The 20,157-nt window shown below is 45.5% G+C and overlaps 1 protein-coding gene across 1 annotated transcript in view; it reads left to right on the top strand.

Annotated features, from left to right (window-relative positions):
* Positions 1-16,667, top strand: part of prr36a (proline rich 36a) — a 28,613-nt gene extending 11,946 nt beyond the window's left edge. The window contains exons 2-6 of the mRNA XM_010770244.1: positions 3,316-4,012; positions 4,391-4,505; positions 12,442-12,620; positions 12,800-15,310; positions 16,379-16,667. Coding sequence (XP_010768546.1) covers positions 3,433-4,012; positions 4,391-4,505; positions 12,442-12,620; positions 12,800-15,310; positions 16,379-16,407 — 3,414 coding nt within the window. The 5' untranslated portion in view covers positions 3,316-3,432 and the 3' untranslated portion in view covers positions 16,408-16,667. The remainder of the gene's footprint in view (positions 1-3,315; positions 4,013-4,390; positions 4,506-12,441; positions 12,621-12,799; positions 15,311-16,378) is intronic.
* The last annotated feature ends 3,490 nt before the right edge of the window (positions 16,668-20,157 follow it).

Genomic DNA, 20,157 nt, shown 5'->3' with positions numbered 1-20,157 from the left:
CATTTAAGCATATATTATGTTCAATTAACTTTTAAACATCTTACAACTAGTTTCCTTTTTTTTAGTGCAGCCATCTGCAATGAGTTAGAGAGAGCGGAGTTAAAAGTGGGGCTGCAGGCTGACATGCTTAACTAACAATAATGCTTTATTTATTATATCAAAACATTGCCTGTCTATCTAGCATAACATCCCAATAAGCTGCTAGCAACTGTAAAACACTAATGCTAGCTAATGTTTTGCAAGCTATTAAAAGTGAGGCTATTACAGTAGACCTAACGTTAGTCTAGTAGCTTCACTTCTAATATGTTGCTAAACATTTGCTAGATACATGTTGGATAGCTAATGAGCTTCACATATCAACCTGAAAAACTGCGAGGCTCCACTCGCAGCCCCCCCTCCGCACCAGTTACTCCGCTGCGACACGCTGCACGCACCCCCAACTCTGACTGACTTCCCGCGTCCCTGTGTAACTGGGAAACTGATAGAATTGGATCATAAGATCGTGGTGTTTTTGCAACTTCAGCATAGGGGATTGGGATGTTTATTGAACTTCGGCTTTCAACTGATTTACCTTGGAAACACATGTATGGCTCTGCCGCTCAGCGCTGCTGCTTGCCTCTGTCTGTGTTCTTCGCACCTGCCTGCCCGCCTCTCTGGCTGGCTCCCGCCCGGAAAATCTTCAGTGTTGATTGACACTTCAGTAATAGCCTATCAGATAGCGCTGTTGGCGGGACATTGCTCGTGTAAAGAGAGTGGTGACTGCAGCCAGAGAAACGGCCGCATCAGAGCCAAAGTTTTATCGGCAATTTGATTTAAAAAAAGGCCGATACCGATAATCGGTCAAATGCGGAATATCGGCCCCGATAATCTGCCAGGCCGATAATCGGTCGACCCCTTTTTCATTAAACAGTAAGTGTGGTCTGGTGGATAGAACACAAGAACCAGCTCTGCAGAGCAGTCTGACTTTAATTTAGTAAAACATCCCTTATCTGTGGGTACGTGTGGATGGGATTTTAATGATCCATTGACTTGCCCTCGGTGCTGCGTCACACGGTGTCAGCTGGTTAGACATGATGGCTTTACTTGCCCAGAAGGGGGTCATCACATGAGGGCTGTGATGCTATCTGCTAATCCCCTAGTATTGGTAGCTGGACTGGCAAACCATGCCAGGCTCTTCAGTGTCGGTCAAATTCCGTTTGGATCATATCCTTCTTAAATAATAAACTGGCTTTTATTGACGAGGTGTCCCTTCGAGTTTCTGGAAAAAGAAAATCTGACTTGATGTAAAAACATTTTACGCGAATGTACCAACTCGTTAAGCTTGAAATCTAGCAGGACAATTGAGGAGCCACATCCCTAACCTTTTTGATGTTCCCAATTTGCTAATTGCTTCCCGTTAATATGAATGGAGTGATGACATGGGATTTAATATGTGCAACACTGTCCCTCCCAAAAGCTCTGAAAATTATCTAATTGACTCAAAGCTTCACATTTTGTGTTGGTAGAGAGGTTACTGTGCTCGACTCGGCTTCCTTTCTGTGTGAGATTCGTATACAGAGACCGGAGTACAACAGAAGAGAGCAGCAGGAAACAATTCTAGACTTGCACCAAGTGGTAACTTTTCCATGGCTGCACGAAAGGGAAGGATAGTTGAGTTTAGGGGGATTTCAGTTAGTGTGTGTGTGTAGTCAGGAGGTGCAATCAGTGCTCAGCAGCAATAATTATTTCTCAAGTGGTCAATACATGCACTTCTCTTTTGATTGATGAGTCATTATAGTTACCCACTGTACCTAGAGTTAAATGTACAGAGATCTCTTTACCTCAAACATAAGTGAAAGAGTAGCAAGATTTTTTTGGATCTGGGAAAGGGGCCAAAGTATTGCGTTACCTCGTATGTTAATGTATAACTAGCGGTGAAACAAACGTTCTGACCTTTGGACTTCTTTAAAAGAATGCATTCTAAAATGTCTTTGGGAAATGCTTTGTTGGAGATAAATAAAACAGATTATTTTTCCTTGAGGCAATTTGTGTATAGACTCACTGAGGCTGTATAAATGCACTCGGTATCTCATGTCTGTGGAAAAGGTTACTCATTGGAACTTTTTCCAAGATGTTTTTAGTCATCTGCCTAATGGCTTGAAAATATAACGTATCGTCTACGGTCATGACCTTCTTATTCGTTTGCTCTGTTAGGGCTGAGTCGGCTTTCTCTCTGAATTGCTCTCGGTTTTTTCAGTATCATCATGACTCTTGCCATTCTTGTATGGTAGGAAAAACCTATTCTCTTTTACTCTCACTTCCTTTTGTTCTGGTCCATTACTCTGTCAATTTCTATTATTTATTTTCTCTTTAACTTTCCCACTCACTCTGTTTTGATTTCCTCCTCAATCCATCTCTTACGCCTCTGTTTCTTTGCCATTCAGAGCTTTTACTGGCTAGACCATGTGTAGCCATTTCCTGGAAGCAGATCTTTTGGCAGTGGGAGGAGGGGAGGAACAAGTGGCTATAGGGAAGAAGAGAGGTAATCAGGAGGGGGTGGGGAGAAGCTTCTGTGGTCAGAGGTTAAGGAATAGAGAGTAATGGATGAGGGGGAAATAAACTCAAAATGAATCTGGGAAGAGCTCTGTCCGGCAAGACAAGAATCGACTGAAGTTAATGAGTTCAGGTCCTATATGTATCTACTTGCTCTAAATCTTGCCATCACAGTTTTCTCTACTCTCTACAATAACTTCAATTTTTCTTTAGTACTGTCAATTAAGGAATCTCCAAGCACATAAAACTTGGTGAAGCGAGCGAAATCCGATGTGACAGTTACGAACTGCATCTGCTTAACAGGGAGAGAAACAATGGCTGACCAGTGGGCCATTTAGTGCTCGGCCTCCTCCCTCCCCTCACTCTCTGTGGGCTGTGTCATGTCAGGAGCCCCCTCTTGGCTTTCAGCGGTCCAAACCACAGTTTTTTCCTTTTTAATTCAAGATGCTGGAAGCCATTAGGAGCAGTCATCAGTTTATTTTTCTGCCCCATAAATGTTCAGCTTAACAATCCAGTTCCTTGTATTGTGGTATTTTGATACAGATTCCTCATTTTATTTATTAACCTCACGCATTGTGATGCATTATGACTGTGGTAGTTCTCTTAGATGTGCAGCATAGTCACTTTTACATTGGCATGTCTCGCTGCTCACTTCCTGTTTTTTAAACTCTCCCAACTCCTTGGAGGCCCTTAGCCAGACATGGCACTTCCTTCGGCTGACAGTAATATGTTTATTTGAATTTATGAGTGAACATGGTTGTGATATGTCTTTTTCTTCAACAGGATATCCCAGTGTGAGAGAAAGTGACCAATCAAGAAGTGTGTGTGTGTGGGCCCCTGGACTTTGTAAGCAGCAACGTCAGCGTCCACACCTTTTATTTATTTTTACGAGGGGGGGGAATGAAACCGGATGGGGATACCATGGAGACCATGGAGACCACGGAGCCCACTGAAGATGCAGCAGTAGCAGAGCCCTCCTCATTGCAGGACAACACAACCGAGGAAGCCCCATCGCAACCAGAGGAAGCGGCCATTGATGAAGCCCCTGAAACCATTCCCAAGGGCAACGGCAAGCCAGTGGCAACAGACTCCAAAGTTAAACCAAAAGGTGTTTCAACCAAAACACAGCCCGCAGCCAAATCTGCAGGACCCTCTGGATCAAGGCCGGGCACTTCCTCGCACCGCACTTTGATTGACGTCAAGTCCTCTGCGAATGTCTCTGCAGCTGCAGCCAAGAAAACGGCAACTATAAAACAAACAGCATCAGCAGCGGGGGGCGTACCTAAACGACCTGTGGGGGCAGCAGCTTCTTCCACGGTCAAGACCCTATCTAGAGTCCCAGACAAGAAGCCTGTAGGAACAGCTAGGTCTACCTCCGCTGCTGCGTCCACAGCAACAAATGGCACCAAACCAACCACCGTGAATGGCATTCCTAAGAAGAGACCAGTAGCTGAGACTGGCGCGAGACCCAAGACCACAGGTTAGTCTGACTGACATACGGACAACTGAAATCAAATGAATAATACTTGTCTCGCATGCTTCCACGGCGAATAAAGAAACCAAAAATGAATTAAAGGCTTGATGGCTTTGTTTATTAACTCTCACAAAACTCATTAAATAAAAACATTATAATACTTCGCAATTAACATTACTGGCAAGGGTGAGACTCTTTTACTAGAGTTCCTCAATCATTTGGTCAGATTATTGAGTTTCTTTTCAAGAAGTCAAGGTAACACTAGGTGATTTATTGATATACAAAAGATCATTCCTGGGGGTGTAGTATTCTTTACCAATATTTTCTACAGCTTTTTTGGCTTTCTCTGCAAACTCATTTTATGTTCTTCCATGTTTTTTGTAGCTCCTGCCAGCAGAGCAGCGGCCTCCACTGCCTCAAAACCCAGCACTTCAACCACGTCAAAAGCTGTTGGTGCAACAACGAAACCAGTCGCCTCGGCAGTTTCAAAGACAACAAGGTATGCAGTTTTATTACAAACGGGCAGCAGGTGTGATGAAGTGTAATTACGGCCAATGGTGCAGCCTCCTAAGAGCGCTCTAACACGGACATTAGAATAAAGTTATGCGGTTGGGAACTTACATTTACTTACAATAACACTTCCCCTCTCTTTCTTCACGCTCTGCAATGTTTCAGTCATTCACACTTATCTTCCCCCTCCTGTGAGATCTACACTTTTTAATCCCCTACAAACTGGATGACAGGGCGACTTTGTCTATGGTGATGCCCTGAAAGAGAGCAGCGCAGAACCATGTCCATTGTGGTCTTTGGGCTGTTATTGAGTCAGATTACGCTTCATGAGTGTGAGTCATGTTAGCAGGAATAACCTGAGACAGAGGGCCTTAAGAGAGGCAGCGATACTGAAGAACTACCGCTTTGTCCCAAACAGACCCCCTGGCAGAAAGCAGCCCCACCTCCCCAGGGCAGGGTCCTATTGACTGGACTCATAATCCCTCATACTGAGCTGCTGGTGTGGAAAGAGAGGGCTGCAGTTGGACTAAACTTTCTCTAAGTGCTCCTATCAAATGACCATTTCTCGCTGTCATAGTTTTCATTGTTGGCCCGGTTGATTAAGCGCAATTTGGACAATAAAGCTCTTGTTAGTAAAGACTTTCAACTTGATCAAATGTAAGATATTATTAGCTAGGTCTGTCACGATAATTAATTTTGTTGGACGATACATTTTCCCGGAAATTATTGCGATAAGTGATAATATTGTCGGCATCGTTGTAAGACCATTTTAGACCACTGAGATAATGATAATATATAATAATAATTCAAGTACATCCTTTCAAACAGAACTTTGTATTGAACATTGCAAATGAAATGTGAAATAATATTCAAATATATAAATGATATATAATAAATAAAACAAATACATTTAATTATAACAAATTAATTAAAAAAACACAATCAATTAAATAGACTCTGGCTGGAAAACAGAGCTCTCTATATCTATCTATCTATCTATCTATCCTCCTTAAAACAACAGTCAGGTGTACAGTCCACTGGCCATACAAAGACCCAGATGCCTCAACAGGCCATATTCAAATCTGCATTTCAAAGATTTCGAGCAGGGAACAACATGTTTGCATTGTTGGGCAAATGCATCTTTGATTGCAAACTGTCGGGAAGGTGGGGGCTCTCCAGCTGCCGTGTTTGCTCCCAGCTGGGGGAATGGGGTGGTTGTGTTTCAGGTGCAGTTTAAGGTATTGCTAGCTTGAATCTACCTTTTTTCTACCCGGCTCATTCAAGTCCGTAGGTTCGCCTCGTTGATTTGGCTTAAATCCAAAATATTCCCACACCGGAGATGGAGTTAGGTTTCGCAACCAATTCATTTAACTTCAAATTCCCCTCGAGTAAGTCACACGTTGTCTCCTGCTCGTCTCTATTTTATATTATTTATTTGGCTGCTACGCTGCTGCACGCAGAGTGTCCTGACCTGGCTGTGTGTGAACCCGCCCCTCACAGCGCACCTGGCTAAAATGCTGGTCACATCCTTATGTAAATGGGAATGTATCGAGGTCAGAAAAGTTATCGAGTTTATTTTTATTTATTGTACGATAAGTCAAGGAATTGCTTATCGCGACAGGCCTTGTGATTCAGCTGTAACACTGGAGGGCACAATAAGGATCCAGAAGGAATAAAGAATCCAAAGTATTTCCACACCGGAGATGTGGTATTAGGTTTTGCAACCACTTCCATTTAACTTCAAATTCCCCTCGAGTAAGTCACACGTTGTCTCCTGCTTGTTTCTATATTATTCATTTGGCTGCTACACTGCTGCACGCGGAGTGTCCTGACCTGGCTGTGTCATTGGCTGTGTGTGAGCCCCGCCCCTCACAGCGCGCCGGGCTGGCAGCCACAGCGCGCCTGGCTAAAATGCTGGTCACATCCTTATGTAAACAAACACGCATGTAAACAGCAATTTATTGAGCTCAGAAAAGTTATCGAGTCCATTTTTATTTATCGTACGATAAGTCAATTTATTGATTATCGCGACAGGCCTATTATCAGCTGGTGGTTTCTTCAAATGTTTTTTTAAATTGTGATTACAAGTTTTGAATTAGATTAGTGATAGGCATTTGAGTAAATGAAGTGATCTGTCTCTGTGGATAGAGCATCAGATGTATTATACAGGACTCGACGTCTTTCCACAGGATGTTGTGTTCCGCACTGAGAGGCTTGATAAGATTATCGCTCCTTGTCGTCCCTCTTAATGATCTCTAATCAAATAAAGAATCAACGTGCTGCGCCATTCAGTTTGCTGAGGAAGCACTGGTTCATGATGCTCTTTTGCTGTCAGAAATTAAATATCTGCCTTTTTTTTAATGTAAGATGGCACCAATTTGTTATATTGATGACATATTATTCCAAATTTCCTATCTTGTACAGAACAATGCTTTTTATCTTTATCCTTTTTTCCCACTTCTATTATCTTATAATATTAAATGCTGATCCATCCTTCCAATATTCAAGTAATACTCAAACCTTAAATGCTGGATAGGGAATCGGCAAGTATACAAATCTATGCACTGATCGCATATCATGTTGTCATATCCTTTCTGAGCTCATTTACGGTACGCTGGAACATTAACAACACGTCTCTCTCAATACCCAATCAATACATCCTGCCCGAGCGGCACCACGCATACAATTCCCAACAGAGATGAGAAAAAAGCGAAATGCCTCCCTCGTTGGCTACAATCAGACTGGATAATGTTTTTTTCTTTTTCTACTAATTCATCCAAAAAGTATAATTCATACACACAAAGATGAACAAAATTAGTGGAAGCCATTGTCAATGAAGAATGTCAAAGGCAATCATTCCCTTTATGTATTTTTTCAAGTTTTACAAAGAGTTGAACCTGAGCCAGGCCTTAAAACAATGATGGCGTAAGGCAGCCTCTGAATACTCAGTAGAGCCATTTCATGTGTTGGAGTCTGATTACAGTAGCACAACATCCCGGTGAGACCGTTTCCTGGCTTGTTTCCATCAACGTGACATGGCACTCGCCTCTCAGCTTGAGACACAGAGAGGACTACAGCGGAACAGCAGCAGTGTCTGCCCTTGTGACAGATGAGGCGCGTTGCATTTCGTGCCACCTGCATGTGAAGTCAGTGGCGTGTCCAATCCCTTGTGTAGCAACAGTAGTAGTGGTGTGCTTTGCAGTCGGTGTTCGTGCTGGCTCACTGGCAGTAACACCAATGGACCTTATGTCAGCTCAAGCAGCGGCTTGCATTAGTCATGACACGGACAGCGGTAGCACTGACCATCTAGAGAAACGCATGAAATGGAATGGAGTTAAAGGATTTACCAAACTACCGTAAGAGATTATTGAGCTGCAACCAGGGATGTTGCTATACTAGATATCAAGTCGCCAATACCAGTGATATTCCATGATCCACAATTCAATACTACAATGAAAAATCAAACAAGACATAAACCCACTACTACAACGTGCACTCTTTTTTAAAGTTCCAGTTTGCATGCGTTTGTAAGGAATTTAAAGTTATAATTGCTTTTCATCCATTTCATTTTGCTCAATTTGTTTAGTTGTAATTATTTAATTTTATCTCAATTTGAATAGATTACATTTGAACACCTCAGCTGTCATCCTGCCAATCTCTACATAGATGTGTGTTGCATTATCATGGAGAAAATAGGCTGGTGTAAACTGCACCACATAAATATTTTGTTTGGTCCACTCCCTGGCACAATGGGAGGCCATTGGTCTTGAGCCCCCAGGTACCTGCAGTACTGCGGCAAAAATAGTACCTTCACATTTTAAGGTCTTGACGTAGTACAGAAGGAGTGTTTTTTATGACCAGCTTCCACAAAGGTACTGCACAACCTATAATTGTACTTTTTACAGCCTTCTTTCTAATTCAAGCCCAGACTAATTGCTTCTCAAATTGCTGAAACGCCAGTCATTGCTGCCCCAACTGCCACACAGGAACAATCCTTAACTTTTAAAAGCCCAGTATCTGCAAGTTAAAACTCTCTTTCATGGAAATCTCTTGAGGTAAACGATAAAGAAACACTACATGCTACTGAAATTCGAGCAGCACACACTGCCTGGGGCCAACATAAAGCCTTCCTCATTAAGTATTAATATTCATTGGCCTACGGGGAGGAATGTACAAAACCATAATTGTTTTTTGTGATGGGCAAATAGGATCTTGTGTTTAGGTATAAACTCCAGGAAATAGGATTTGTACCAATGTATGGGTGGGGGGGGGTTATAAGATTTGATCAATTGAAATGGGAGTAAGATGCTGGATCTGTGCTGAACATCCCATGACTGTATGCAGAGCTGTTTCAGCTGTGGGTTGATTTGTGTTCCTTTGGAGTTTATCATGCAGGTGCACACCCAGAATCCATCTGAATGACACATTCATGTGTTTTTTCTTTTAAAATTTCATTAGCAGTAGAATGTCCTTTTCCCTCCCTATCACAGATATGTAACATCTCCCCCCCATCCCATGCCAAACTACTCTCAGGTCAGGAGGATGTTTCTGTGTCAGTGGTCGATTTGAACCCTTAATAACTGGAGTAGAAGCCAAATGTTGTAGAATCTGGCACCTGCTTTGCTCTCCTCTCCTCCAGTGGTGGGTTATGATGTCCTTGCACTGACTGAGCAATCAGTCTTTGTCCTCCCCACCCCCTCTCTCTATCGCCTCTCTTAAACATTTTCTCTCCCTGCCGTCTGTGCATGTACAGTGCTGGGCATGTGGCCAAGATCTCCTCCAGCCCTTCTTAACCTTACTTCCATCGAGCTGTCCCCATATTTCTTGCTCCATCATTTAGCTGCACACTGAGCATGTACATTTCAGGGTGTTGTTGTGTATCCTGAGAAGCAAAGCGGTGTTGATGAACAATTTGTAAAATGATATGTTCAATGGTTCCTGATTAGGAATGGGAATACTTTGTGGTCTCTCAGAAACTGAGTGTTCCATGGTTATTGAAAACTGAATGTAAAGAATTGCTATGGCCTTGGCTCGTTGTTGCTCAACACACTTTCTTTGCACTTTTATTGTCAGTTTTCTCCCTCTCTCATCTCCCCTTAATTCCATCCAGCCCATTGGAGTTACTGTCATTTCTATCCAGCCCATTGGAGTTACTGTCATTTCTATCCAGCCCATTGGAGTTACTGTCATTTCTCCCCGACTTGGTGCAGAGCTGGATTACTGTCCTAACAGAAGAGGCCCATGGCATCCATCACAGTGACAGCGGGTGCCCAGGGCCTCATAAAAGCCAACAGTGTCTGCCATACTTTTGCTAGGCTGCAGACTTTCATTACAGCTTTTCACTCAGCCGATTCAGGCCTCTACTCTGAATTGTCAAGGAGATAACTGTAGGCCCACACTAACCCTGGGAATGTGAGCTCCTCTCGGTAAGGAGTAAAGCAGCTGATTTTGGACGGCGTACAAGCCAAACAAGGTATTGTTAGCGGCTCCATTTCAATTTGTTGTCTTGGAGGGGACCCTTGAAGTGGTGAAGGGAGGGGGAGAGAAGGGTCAAGGACAGAAAAATGAATACTAAGACTGTATTTTTCTTTTCGTAGGATGGGCTTACTGTGCAGGAATAAAAGTGTTCCCCCTCTCAAGCCCTCTTATTGGTCCCTTTTGGCTTGATTAAAATTGAAAAATGTTAATCTACCAGAGCAAAACGCCAAGGTAATCCGTCCTCCTAGCTTTTTCTTGTTTTATAAATGATGAGGGAGTCATGAATGGATTGGGTAGGTGTGGCTTAACAAAAGCCCCTAGCTCATGTTTACTCTTTGGCCAAACCGATGTTGCAGCTGCTCAGTATGGGTGTGTTTTTTTTTTTTGCATCCGCCATAAACATTTGTGATTTGTCTGTAAAAACAAAAGAGGATCAGTTACTTGTCCCTTTGCTGACCTTTGTCCTCAAGAGCACCCTGTGTTTGGTCATTAACTTGTAGATGGCTGTGGAGTGCCTCTAATCCTCTCTTTGGACTGCCATTTGTATTGATTTGAACCCTCTGTTGGCAGGAAGTATAATCCATACTAAAACACCAACAGAACCACCACCACCCACGCACAGGCTTTACTGGGTTTGTCCGTCTCCTCTGGATCAAACCGTTTCATGAGTTACTACTCGTCATAAAACAATGGATGGGGTTATTGTGTCTCCGTGGCCCCCCCTTACCCTCCTTATTCCCATCCCTTAACTCTTATCTCACTTTCTGTGTCCTGGTCTAATTTCATCCTTCAGTATCACTCACTCTTTCCTAGGAGAAATGCATTCATTCAATCATCTCTTCTTTCATTTCTGCTGTCAATTCCTATTTTGCTTGTATCCAGGAGTAGATATGAAAAAAGGCCTCATTTACTGCACCTTTTTGATCTTGCCTACGATTTTTATTTTTCTGCTCAAAAGTTCAGACTTGTGGCCTTTTTGCCGTTTAACAGCATGTATTTTTATTTTTATTTTTCTTTGTTTATCATTACCCGACATTTACAGATTTCATCTCTGAGTTTTGGCTACACTTCACATTACCCTAACTTCTGTCTAAGGGCATCCAATTCCAATTCCGCACTGAGTCTTTGTCTGTCCAGTGGACGTCTGATCCTCGGGAAACAAATGGTCTTTGTAATGCTTATTGTAATGTGGGAGCGGCATCTGTGTGCAGGCATGCTATGCTGCTCTGCTTGAAGTCTTCAAAGTCGGCGCTCATGTCGGCAGACCAAGTCCAACAGAAGACATTGTTGTAATTGCTAGTGGGGTCACATAGTTTTTAAAGCGATTACCGTACATTTTTGATTGTTGTAAAAGTTCATCGATGTTGTACAAATGATGTACAGTACTGAGGTTTTGAATTGTTTCTTTGCACACCAGGGTTAAAGTGTAGAGATGAATACCAGAACCGCCTGCAGCTGACGACTCGCTCGTTTAACCGGCTGACTTTGTTTGTAGGTTGGCCAATGCAGCAAGTTCTCGGAGCCTGACAAGACGAATGTTTTGTGTGGAGATTTTACAGAGCCCAGAATAGCACAGCATAAGCAATATTCAAACCTCTATGTAGGTTACAGCTCCTCATATCATGGTCACTGATCAAATTGAGGTCTGGTTTCTTTTTCAGGCCCTGGAAAACTTTGAACTTACTGATTCAAGACCTAGTTGCCTGTTTTTGACACATATACAAATGTTAAGTAGGATTTTGAAGTTGCCCACAGTGTGTCTGCACCAATGGAAGGGCACACTTCAACATTGAGGAGAGGAGCATAATTGAAGCCCGAGAAAGTGGGGAAAGGAATGTTTGGCCCCGGTTGTAGTGATTGAGTAGATTAATGCAGTGTCACATAAGAGCTCCTTCTTAGACCAGGAGCTTAAAGCAGGAATGGTTTTAAGGCAGTTTTCTTCCCTGCTCTAGATGTCCTTAGCTATTATCTTCCCCTCTTCGTTTCCTCCTCCTTGTTATTTTGCTGTCTATGCGATCACTCATCACACAGCATTTTCCCCCTCTCTGATCTGTTACTTTCGCTGCCCCAGTTCTCATCTCCTACCTCTGCATTACCTTTTTCCTTTGCTCCAATTCAAGTTTTCCATATTTCATCTTTTCCCCCTGTAATCCTCTTTCTCATTACAGCCTAGCCTTTTGGAAGTGAGCAGATAATGAAGGAGGCATAAAAGTGTGGTCATAGATTGATGGTGCTCTGTTAATGGGTTCCTATTGTGGAAATTGCCTTTGTGGTTTACAGCAGAACAGGTCATTAATTTATGCATGTAGAGGCGGGGCATCAGATTTCATGTTTGGATCAATGCCAACAAAGAGAATCGACTGCAGAGATGAAGCTGCTTCAGCTTGTTTTTGTTCCTTTTTTATCCTTCAGCATTTGTTAACATATCTTTTGTGGTCTTCTTCCAGGCCGACTACAGCTCCCTCAACATCTCGACCTGCATCCACCACATCCAGGCCCACAACAGCTGCACTGAAGCCCTCCACCACTGCAGCTGCCAGAACCGCTGCCTCTAGAGTCAACACAGCCCCCCCTACTGGCAGGACCACCGCAGCACAGCCTCCCAGAACTGTAGCTGCTAAGAAAGGTCAGGAGTTACGCCTTGTTCTGAAGCCGTGTTATATTCAGGTTGCTTACATAACTGTGATGGATTTGAGGGTTTTAATGTGTCTTAAAATGTGGGTGATTAGCCTCAGGGGTAAAGTACAAAATGCTTATTTTTGACAGATTTGGTGAATTGACGTTTGTTGTTTATCTTTGCACTAGATGTCAGTCGCCCAACTTCTGCTACAGTTGCAAATAAACCTCTAGCAGCTACGACAGCCGCTGATGCCAAGAAAAACCCTCGCCCCACAGCCCCCGTAAATCTCAACACTGCCTCCAAATGTTCCACAACAACCAAGGCAGCAGACCCCAAGGTGTCACAGACCAAAGCTCCTGCAAAATCTACTCCCACCAAGAAACCTGTAACTTCGGTTCTGTCCCTGGCCCAAAACAAACAGTCTTTTGGACGATCCCCACCTGCGTCTCCAGCCAACAGACCTGCAAACAGCAGCACTCCTCAGGCAAAACGCAGAACCAAACCCACTCAGGCTGTCCTTCCTTTCACTGCCACAAAGAAGGCCGGTGTTTCCGGTATTCTCAAAGCTGCTGCCGGAGCACAGAGGGCTGCCGGTGGTGCAGGTGCAGCAGTGGAGACTCCCCCTGTCTTGTCCCAGAGTACTACACAGGACGTGGTGCCACAAGAGACTGCTGTAAGACAGGAAGCTGCCTCCTCTCCTCCACGAACCCCCTTCAACCCACCCTTACCACAAACACCCACACTTCTGATGGAGAACGAGAGCAGTGCTTTATCACCAACAACGCAGGAACAGACCCCTGCCCCAGCCGAGCCTGCATTACCACCAGTGGCCTGTCCCCCAGATTACACTGAGGAGCCTGGTTACCAAACCCCCTCCACGTCTAAAGCCCTCCCAGCAGCAGCAGCAGCAGCAAATTCCCTCTCTCTGAAAGTTCCTCCCACCAATCTAAATGAGGAAGAGGATGAGGAGGAGGAGGAGGAGAGGGAGGGGAGCCAGCTGGTTTCTGTGTCTGAGATGAGTGGAACCACGCAGCCCACAGAGGAGTCTCGTCCCGGCTCGGCAGGACCCGTCGGAGGGTCTGCCTGGAAGGCCGGTGGCGCCCTGTTTTCTGAGCTCGACTCTGAGGAGGTGAGCGGTAGCCAGCAGGGGGCGTCGGAGCTGAGCGCCCCCGGGGTCCTGGAAGGCACCGAAAGCATGGACGACCTGGGGGACGGCAGTCTGAAGGGAGCCATCGACATGGAAGGGGCCTCAGCGGGGTCACCTGACTTTGAGAAGGTCCCCGACATACCGGCTAATGACTTCGATGAGGACGATGACTTTGACGACGACCGGGTGTGTGACATGGACGTGGGCTCGGAGCGGGCCGACGAGCCGCAGAGACTCCGGCATGATAACGACGCGAATGATGAAGAGGAGGAGGACGAAGATGTGGAAATGGCAAGTGAGGGCGTGACAGAGAGCGGGCTGGAAAGCTATGGGAATGCGGATGAAGATGACTTTGCTGAAGATGAAAGGCTGGACAACCTGAACAGAGTGGCCGAGCCCCCGCCTCCCCGTCCTCAGGTCCCCTCCGCCCCCGCTGCTCAGTGGGAACAACCAAACCCCTTCGTTGACCCCTGGCATGCAGACCCTGAGACCCCGACTCAGGCCTCAGCTTGGTTGGAACTCGGCTCTGCTCCTTTGGTTCCTGAAAACCAAGAAGCTCCCAATCAGTCCTCCGTCAAAGATGAGCCACAAGATCTAGCTCCAATGCAGACCCTGGCCCCGGTTCTTCTCTCTGCACCCCCCATGTCTCTGTCAAGCACCCTGAGCAGTGAGACCAGCACCCCCGAGGAGCTCTGCGACTACAATCGAGATGGGAAGGCTGAAGATGTGCATGCACCGGCACTCTCCCCACAGCCTGAGCTGGACCACGAGGAGGCCGAGATGCTGCCCGCTGACGAAGTCCTGGGAGGCCCTCCAACTTCCCCCACCAACAACCCCTCCCCCACCTCGGTAACAGAAGACGAGGCCAACAACACGGAGGGAGAGGCTCAGTTGGATGATTCCTTGGAGACGACGCTGCCCGCTGAAGAAGTGCTGGGAGGCCCTGCAACTTCCCCCACCTCCAACCCCTCCTCCACCTCGGTAACAGAAGACGAGGCCAGCGACACGGAGGGAGAGGCTCAGTTGGATGATTCCTTGGAGACGACGATGGTCAGCCAGCACATCACCTTCAACAGCCAATCTCCATCCCAGCGCTGCCTGTCCACCGTGGAAGAGGGAGAGGAGGCTGACACGGAGGAGGCTCGTGCAGGTGAAGACACCACCCCACCTTCCGCTACATCGTTAGCATCATACGGCTTCGACACCATGACCACGGCTTCCAACGCCCAGTCCACAGGGGAGAGCTGCGCCAGGAGCCCCGGCATCTTCTCCCTGGAGGAGCTGTCCGAGGAGGCCAAGGAGCCGTGTCTGATCCCGCAACCTCACACGCCGCCATGCTTCGCAGAACATCAGTACATCGATTGTGGGAAGCAGGAATCAGATTCTGCTGAGCCCGCTGAGAAAACCAGCAGGGGTGTGCCGGGGCCCGAGGAAGCCCCGGACCCTTCGTCTGCCCAGAGCACTTTGCAGCAAGCCGAAGAAAACCCAGAGGACGTCCAGCCTCCCTACTATTCTGCGATCTGTGAAAGGACTGAGAACTCTTTTGCAGGTAATGTATAGTTCATCATCTCCTTAACAGCCCAAGTAATGACCCTTAACTTCCCCCCCCCCGGCCCGGCTCCATCATCCCATAATAGAGTGGTGCAGTGACAAGTCCGGGAACCCGGAAGTGAGTTGGCATGTTACCCTCGTCTCAGAGCCAATGGGATTTCGCCATAGGATTTTGGAAAATAGCTGGAAATAAGGTCTGTGGTTGACACAAATTTAAGAGACTGATCCCGTTTTGTTCTACGACATTAAATACATCAGCAGTGACCCCACTGGAGATTTTTTTAAGATTTTACGTGTCTGAAAAACGATAGTTGTTAACAAGTGAATAGGACTACAGAAGTTGTCGAGGATGTTGTACCTCATTACGCCGAACACGTAAACACTCCCGCTAAGTTTGTTTGCCCTGTTCTGCTTGAAAGCAAATACCTGCTTCCTGCAAACTGTTAAACCAAACGCTTCAACTTGCACCATTTTGAATATGTGTTTCTGAATATCGATCTTAAGTTGGTGTGACGTTGAAGTCGTGCGACCCTGCTGTACTCAGCTGTAGTTCGTTTATAGCATAACTTTAGCATTTTGCTTCTGGTGATTAGATTTATGATTCGAAAATTATAAAAGTAGGGTAGACATGTGGAGATTATCCAGCTGAACAAAACGTGCATTTATCAAACGGGTTCGTTTCCACAGACCTTATTTCGTGCTATTTTCCAAAATCCTATGGAGATACCCCGTTGCTTTTTTGTCGAGGGAACCCATGCGCTGCTTACTTCCGGGTAAATACGTCATCCCTGCACCACTCGATATCTCACTGTTGTAGCTCTTGTCGTCAGTGTTTGTCCTGATCTCTGGGGGTGGATGTAATCAAAGTTACAGAGGACAGCCGGAGCACTTCCCTCTGATATAGTGTTTCAATTATGAGTATTTGGCTTAAATTCCTGTATGTGCAATAGCTACTACTATTTACTCCTAATGTGTGAGCGTGCTTGGGTTTTGGTTTCCGCGTGACCTAACGCAGAATAATGTGGTTGCCTTGAACTGGCATGGATTCATTTTTGTCTGTTTACAGCTCTTCAAGGGGAAGAAAATCAAGCATAACAAAGGAAATGCGGAATGAACTGTTTCCATGTGTATTTATCTCAACACTTTTTTACTGAAAAAAGCTGATAACTGAATGATTTTTGATTGTATATTCCTGTTTGTTTCATTTTACTCTACTATGATAAAGGCAATCTTCCTTATTGCTGATCACTAATCATATCTTCTTGCACTTTAAATTGTACCCCAGCTTTTTCTTGTGTGCATCCATCTTTTGGAGTCATGAAAACTTAAATAAAGATTAGATTTTTTACAATGATGCGCTCTCTCACTGTACAGTTTTATTGAAATGGGTGATTGGGAGTGCCATTATTATGGTCTGTGGATTGGTGTGAAAGTACAAATCATCCAACACCACCAGCACTCATTAAACGGTCTTAAAATTTCAAGTTATTTACATTTGCTATATACAAACACTCAGCCTTGTGTCCTATAGCATATCACTTTGGAATACATTTACAAAGACAATAGCACTGTATACTATGGCCTTTCCTTTCAAAAATTGACAAGAAGAACAGTGGACCTCCTGACCAAGACTTCACTTCTCTGCCATGAGTTGGTCGTCTACACCCCCGATCCTCATCTGTGGATCAACTTCTGCATCTCAGCGGCAAAAGGAGTTGGTCCATCCTCAAGAAGCCCCCACTCATCACTCTGCTGCCTCCTTTAATTTCCCTCCAGTCACTGTGGGTGTTTTTTTTGTTTTTTTAGTACTTTGCTACAATTTTCTTTTTTTTTTAAGCTCTCCTCCTGCATTGTATTGATGTTAAACTTATTCTTATGCATGTCACTGTTGCACAATGACTTGCCTTTTTTTACATTACTTTGGATTGGTTTGTTCAGGGTCAGCCAAAGAGACTTAATGTACTAAGTTGAAATAATGTCTAGCCTAAGAAGAATATTTCACCCACAAAATTATAATTTAAATATCAGTAACCCACACCGTTTTACTTTAAATTCTTTAAAAGAAAAAAGAATCTGAGACGTAGCCAAGGCACACAGGGGGATAGGAAAAAAAAAAAAAATAGAACAATTTAGCCATAAGCAAAGGTGGAGGTAACAGGTCTGCTCGGGAAATATAATGAAGTTCGCACGATAAATAAGTAGACAAGAGGGACTTCGACTTGGAACTAAAACCGAATTAACACAATTCGTCGTTGTCATCTCAATTTACAGCACGCGAGCGTATGTGTGAGTGGACAGCGACACACCACACACACCACCGACACACACACACACCGACGACACACACACACACACCTAGACACACAGCACGACTATCTACTATATTAAGATAAGACTGAGTGGTAAGAAAAGGGACATACAGGTTATAAGAAACAGCGAGACATTACATTATATGTCTATCATTACATGATTCAATTAACTGTAGGAGTTTCGACCTTTACTGGCAGATAGGTCAGAAGGTTGTGTACAATTTGAGGTGGATAGAGACATGGTATAAGGGGGAAACACTTCCCTCTCGGAGGGTCACCGGATAATTATATGAAGAGACATCCACTACATTTTTGTATGACTGCCTCCACTGTCACCGGGCTCCCCTCCAACACTCCCCGACGTCGTCCGACGCCGGTGTCCGACGAGAGACCTTCCGTCCGAAAGTCGCACTTGGGGGTGGGGGGCGACGTCGTTCGTCGTCGCTCGCTCGTCGGCGGAGACGCAGTTCGTCGTCGAAGACGTAACTTGTCGACGGACGTGCTACAGGTGGAAGAAGGGGGGGGTCAGGGTCCGAGGTCCCCCCACCCTCCAGAGAGACTCTGAGCCCCCTGTCGCGCCCTCCTCGACAGAGCATGACCCTCCCCAGCCACCTGCAGAACGCCCCTCAGAGCGCACCGTCCTCCCCGCGAGAGACACCTGCCTCTCCTCGGGAGGTGCGAGTAGCAGCTAGTCCAGAAGCAATACCACAGAAGAGAACTCACCTCCAAGAGAGACATACAACGATAGTGAGTTGGGTAGTAGACAAGAGGTTCCCTGGATAACAAGCTATCTACACCAATTACGGTCTCCCGCCTGCCTCCTCCGGTTGTCGTCGAGGCGGACGGGAGGAACAATCGGACGGACAGGTCTACCGGACAACGGTAGATCGGTAATCTTTGGAGTAATACTACGGCGATATGGATATGTCAGAAAGGTATATGGACGACACCCACGTCGAGGTCGCGACCCGCAGGAGAGACACACAGCAGAGAAAGGAGAAGGAGGAAGGAAGAAGAAGAGAGGCGGACGAAGGCAAGGAGAAGGTCGAGGAGACCATAAGCAGACCATATAGAGACCGGAAGACTCGGAAGATAAGACATTTCAAGAACGGAAGCGCCCGGAGCTGGGGAGGGACCTACGATGTGAACGGACGAGGCGGAGGAAGGGGTCGCCAGACGAGATTAAAACAGAGGCCGCGGTCGAGATAGGTCGTGACGACAGGATAACCCCAGCCGAGGTCGGGACGGCGTCGACCCCAAGAGCTCGCGGAAGACCGGGGTACAACGGACCCCCACTCCAGTCGCGTCCCAGTCAACCCGCCCTAAGCACACCACCCAGCCACGCGCCTGGTTCCAAACTGCTCTCTCAGCGTCACAGATTTACGCCCAGGCACCACATCCGGCTCACGCTAGCCGCCGCCACTCCGACGCCATCACGTCGCTTCGGACAACACTCTCCTATATCCGCCCTCTTCTCGCCATACGGAACTTACTGTCGTCTGCAACCCCGATTATCATACGTGGCACTGTCGGACCCTATTACATAACTACCACAAACAACTATAGGGCGACTGGGTGGCACGTTTGGTCGTCGTCGCACTACAATAATTTTGTCCACTGTCCGTCCGTCCTGTCACTGCGTCACGTCACACTCATGTTCGTTTCTTTCCCACACTCTCCCGCCGGGTGTCTCCTGAGTAAGAGTGAACTTCCCTATCTCCTGTTCGTAACACTTCGGCTCGGAATGTCGGTGGTTTGACTGGCCGTCTTAAACACCCAAATATGAAACTGTACACTGTCACCCCTGTAACCAACTTTCGGCACGTTGTACTGGTCTATATCCGGCAGCACTCATAAGTCCCTCACCCCCCCCCCCAAACCATTTTTTTGGGGTCATTTTCACCTGGTTTCCACTGACCCCCACCACGATCTATGTAACAACGTCTCTCGTTATACACGTGTAACTTCATTTGACACTAAAAGAAATGTACATGGGGAAAAAGAAAAGAAATTTATTGTGAGACCTTTTCTTTATAAAACCAAATTTTTTATCGTCGGTTGAGGGACATATACGTTAGCGCAAATAATGATAATCCCTTTGCAATTTGTTAGGGACTTTCCGAAAAAGCGCTCGAATTTTTCACAGGGGGCCCGCTTACCTAAAAATATCAATCATTGTCACATTATGTACGTTTTCGAAAAGGTACGTAATATATCTGTAGGTCTGTAGTAGTTCTTTGTGAGTTTCCTTATTCGAACCGAATCTCACTAGTTCACTTACTTATGAAGGGGGTGGTTTTACCATTAAACAAATAATTTTTATGAGTGGTCATAATGAAACATTAATAACTTCTTTTCAACAAGAGTACGTATATGAGTAGCGTTCAAGCTAATATGCCTCCACACTACGTCACATCCAGTTCAAAATCGTTTATACGCGTAGTTTTCATCTTTCGTACTGCTGCCTATTTACTCTGAACCTAATTATGACGTGGCTCTTTGGTATAAATCTGAAAAGATGAAATAAAATTTGAAC

This window comes from Notothenia coriiceps, unplaced genomic scaffold (genome assembly GCF_000735185.1).
Source record: "Notothenia coriiceps isolate Sejong01 unplaced genomic scaffold, NC01 NC01_scaffold00008638, whole genome shotgun sequence".
Lineage (NCBI taxonomy): Eukaryota > Metazoa > Chordata > Actinopteri > Perciformes > Nototheniidae > Notothenia > Notothenia coriiceps.
Note: the sequence above shows the minus strand (reverse complement) of the source record. Positions and strands in the feature narration are given on the sequence as shown.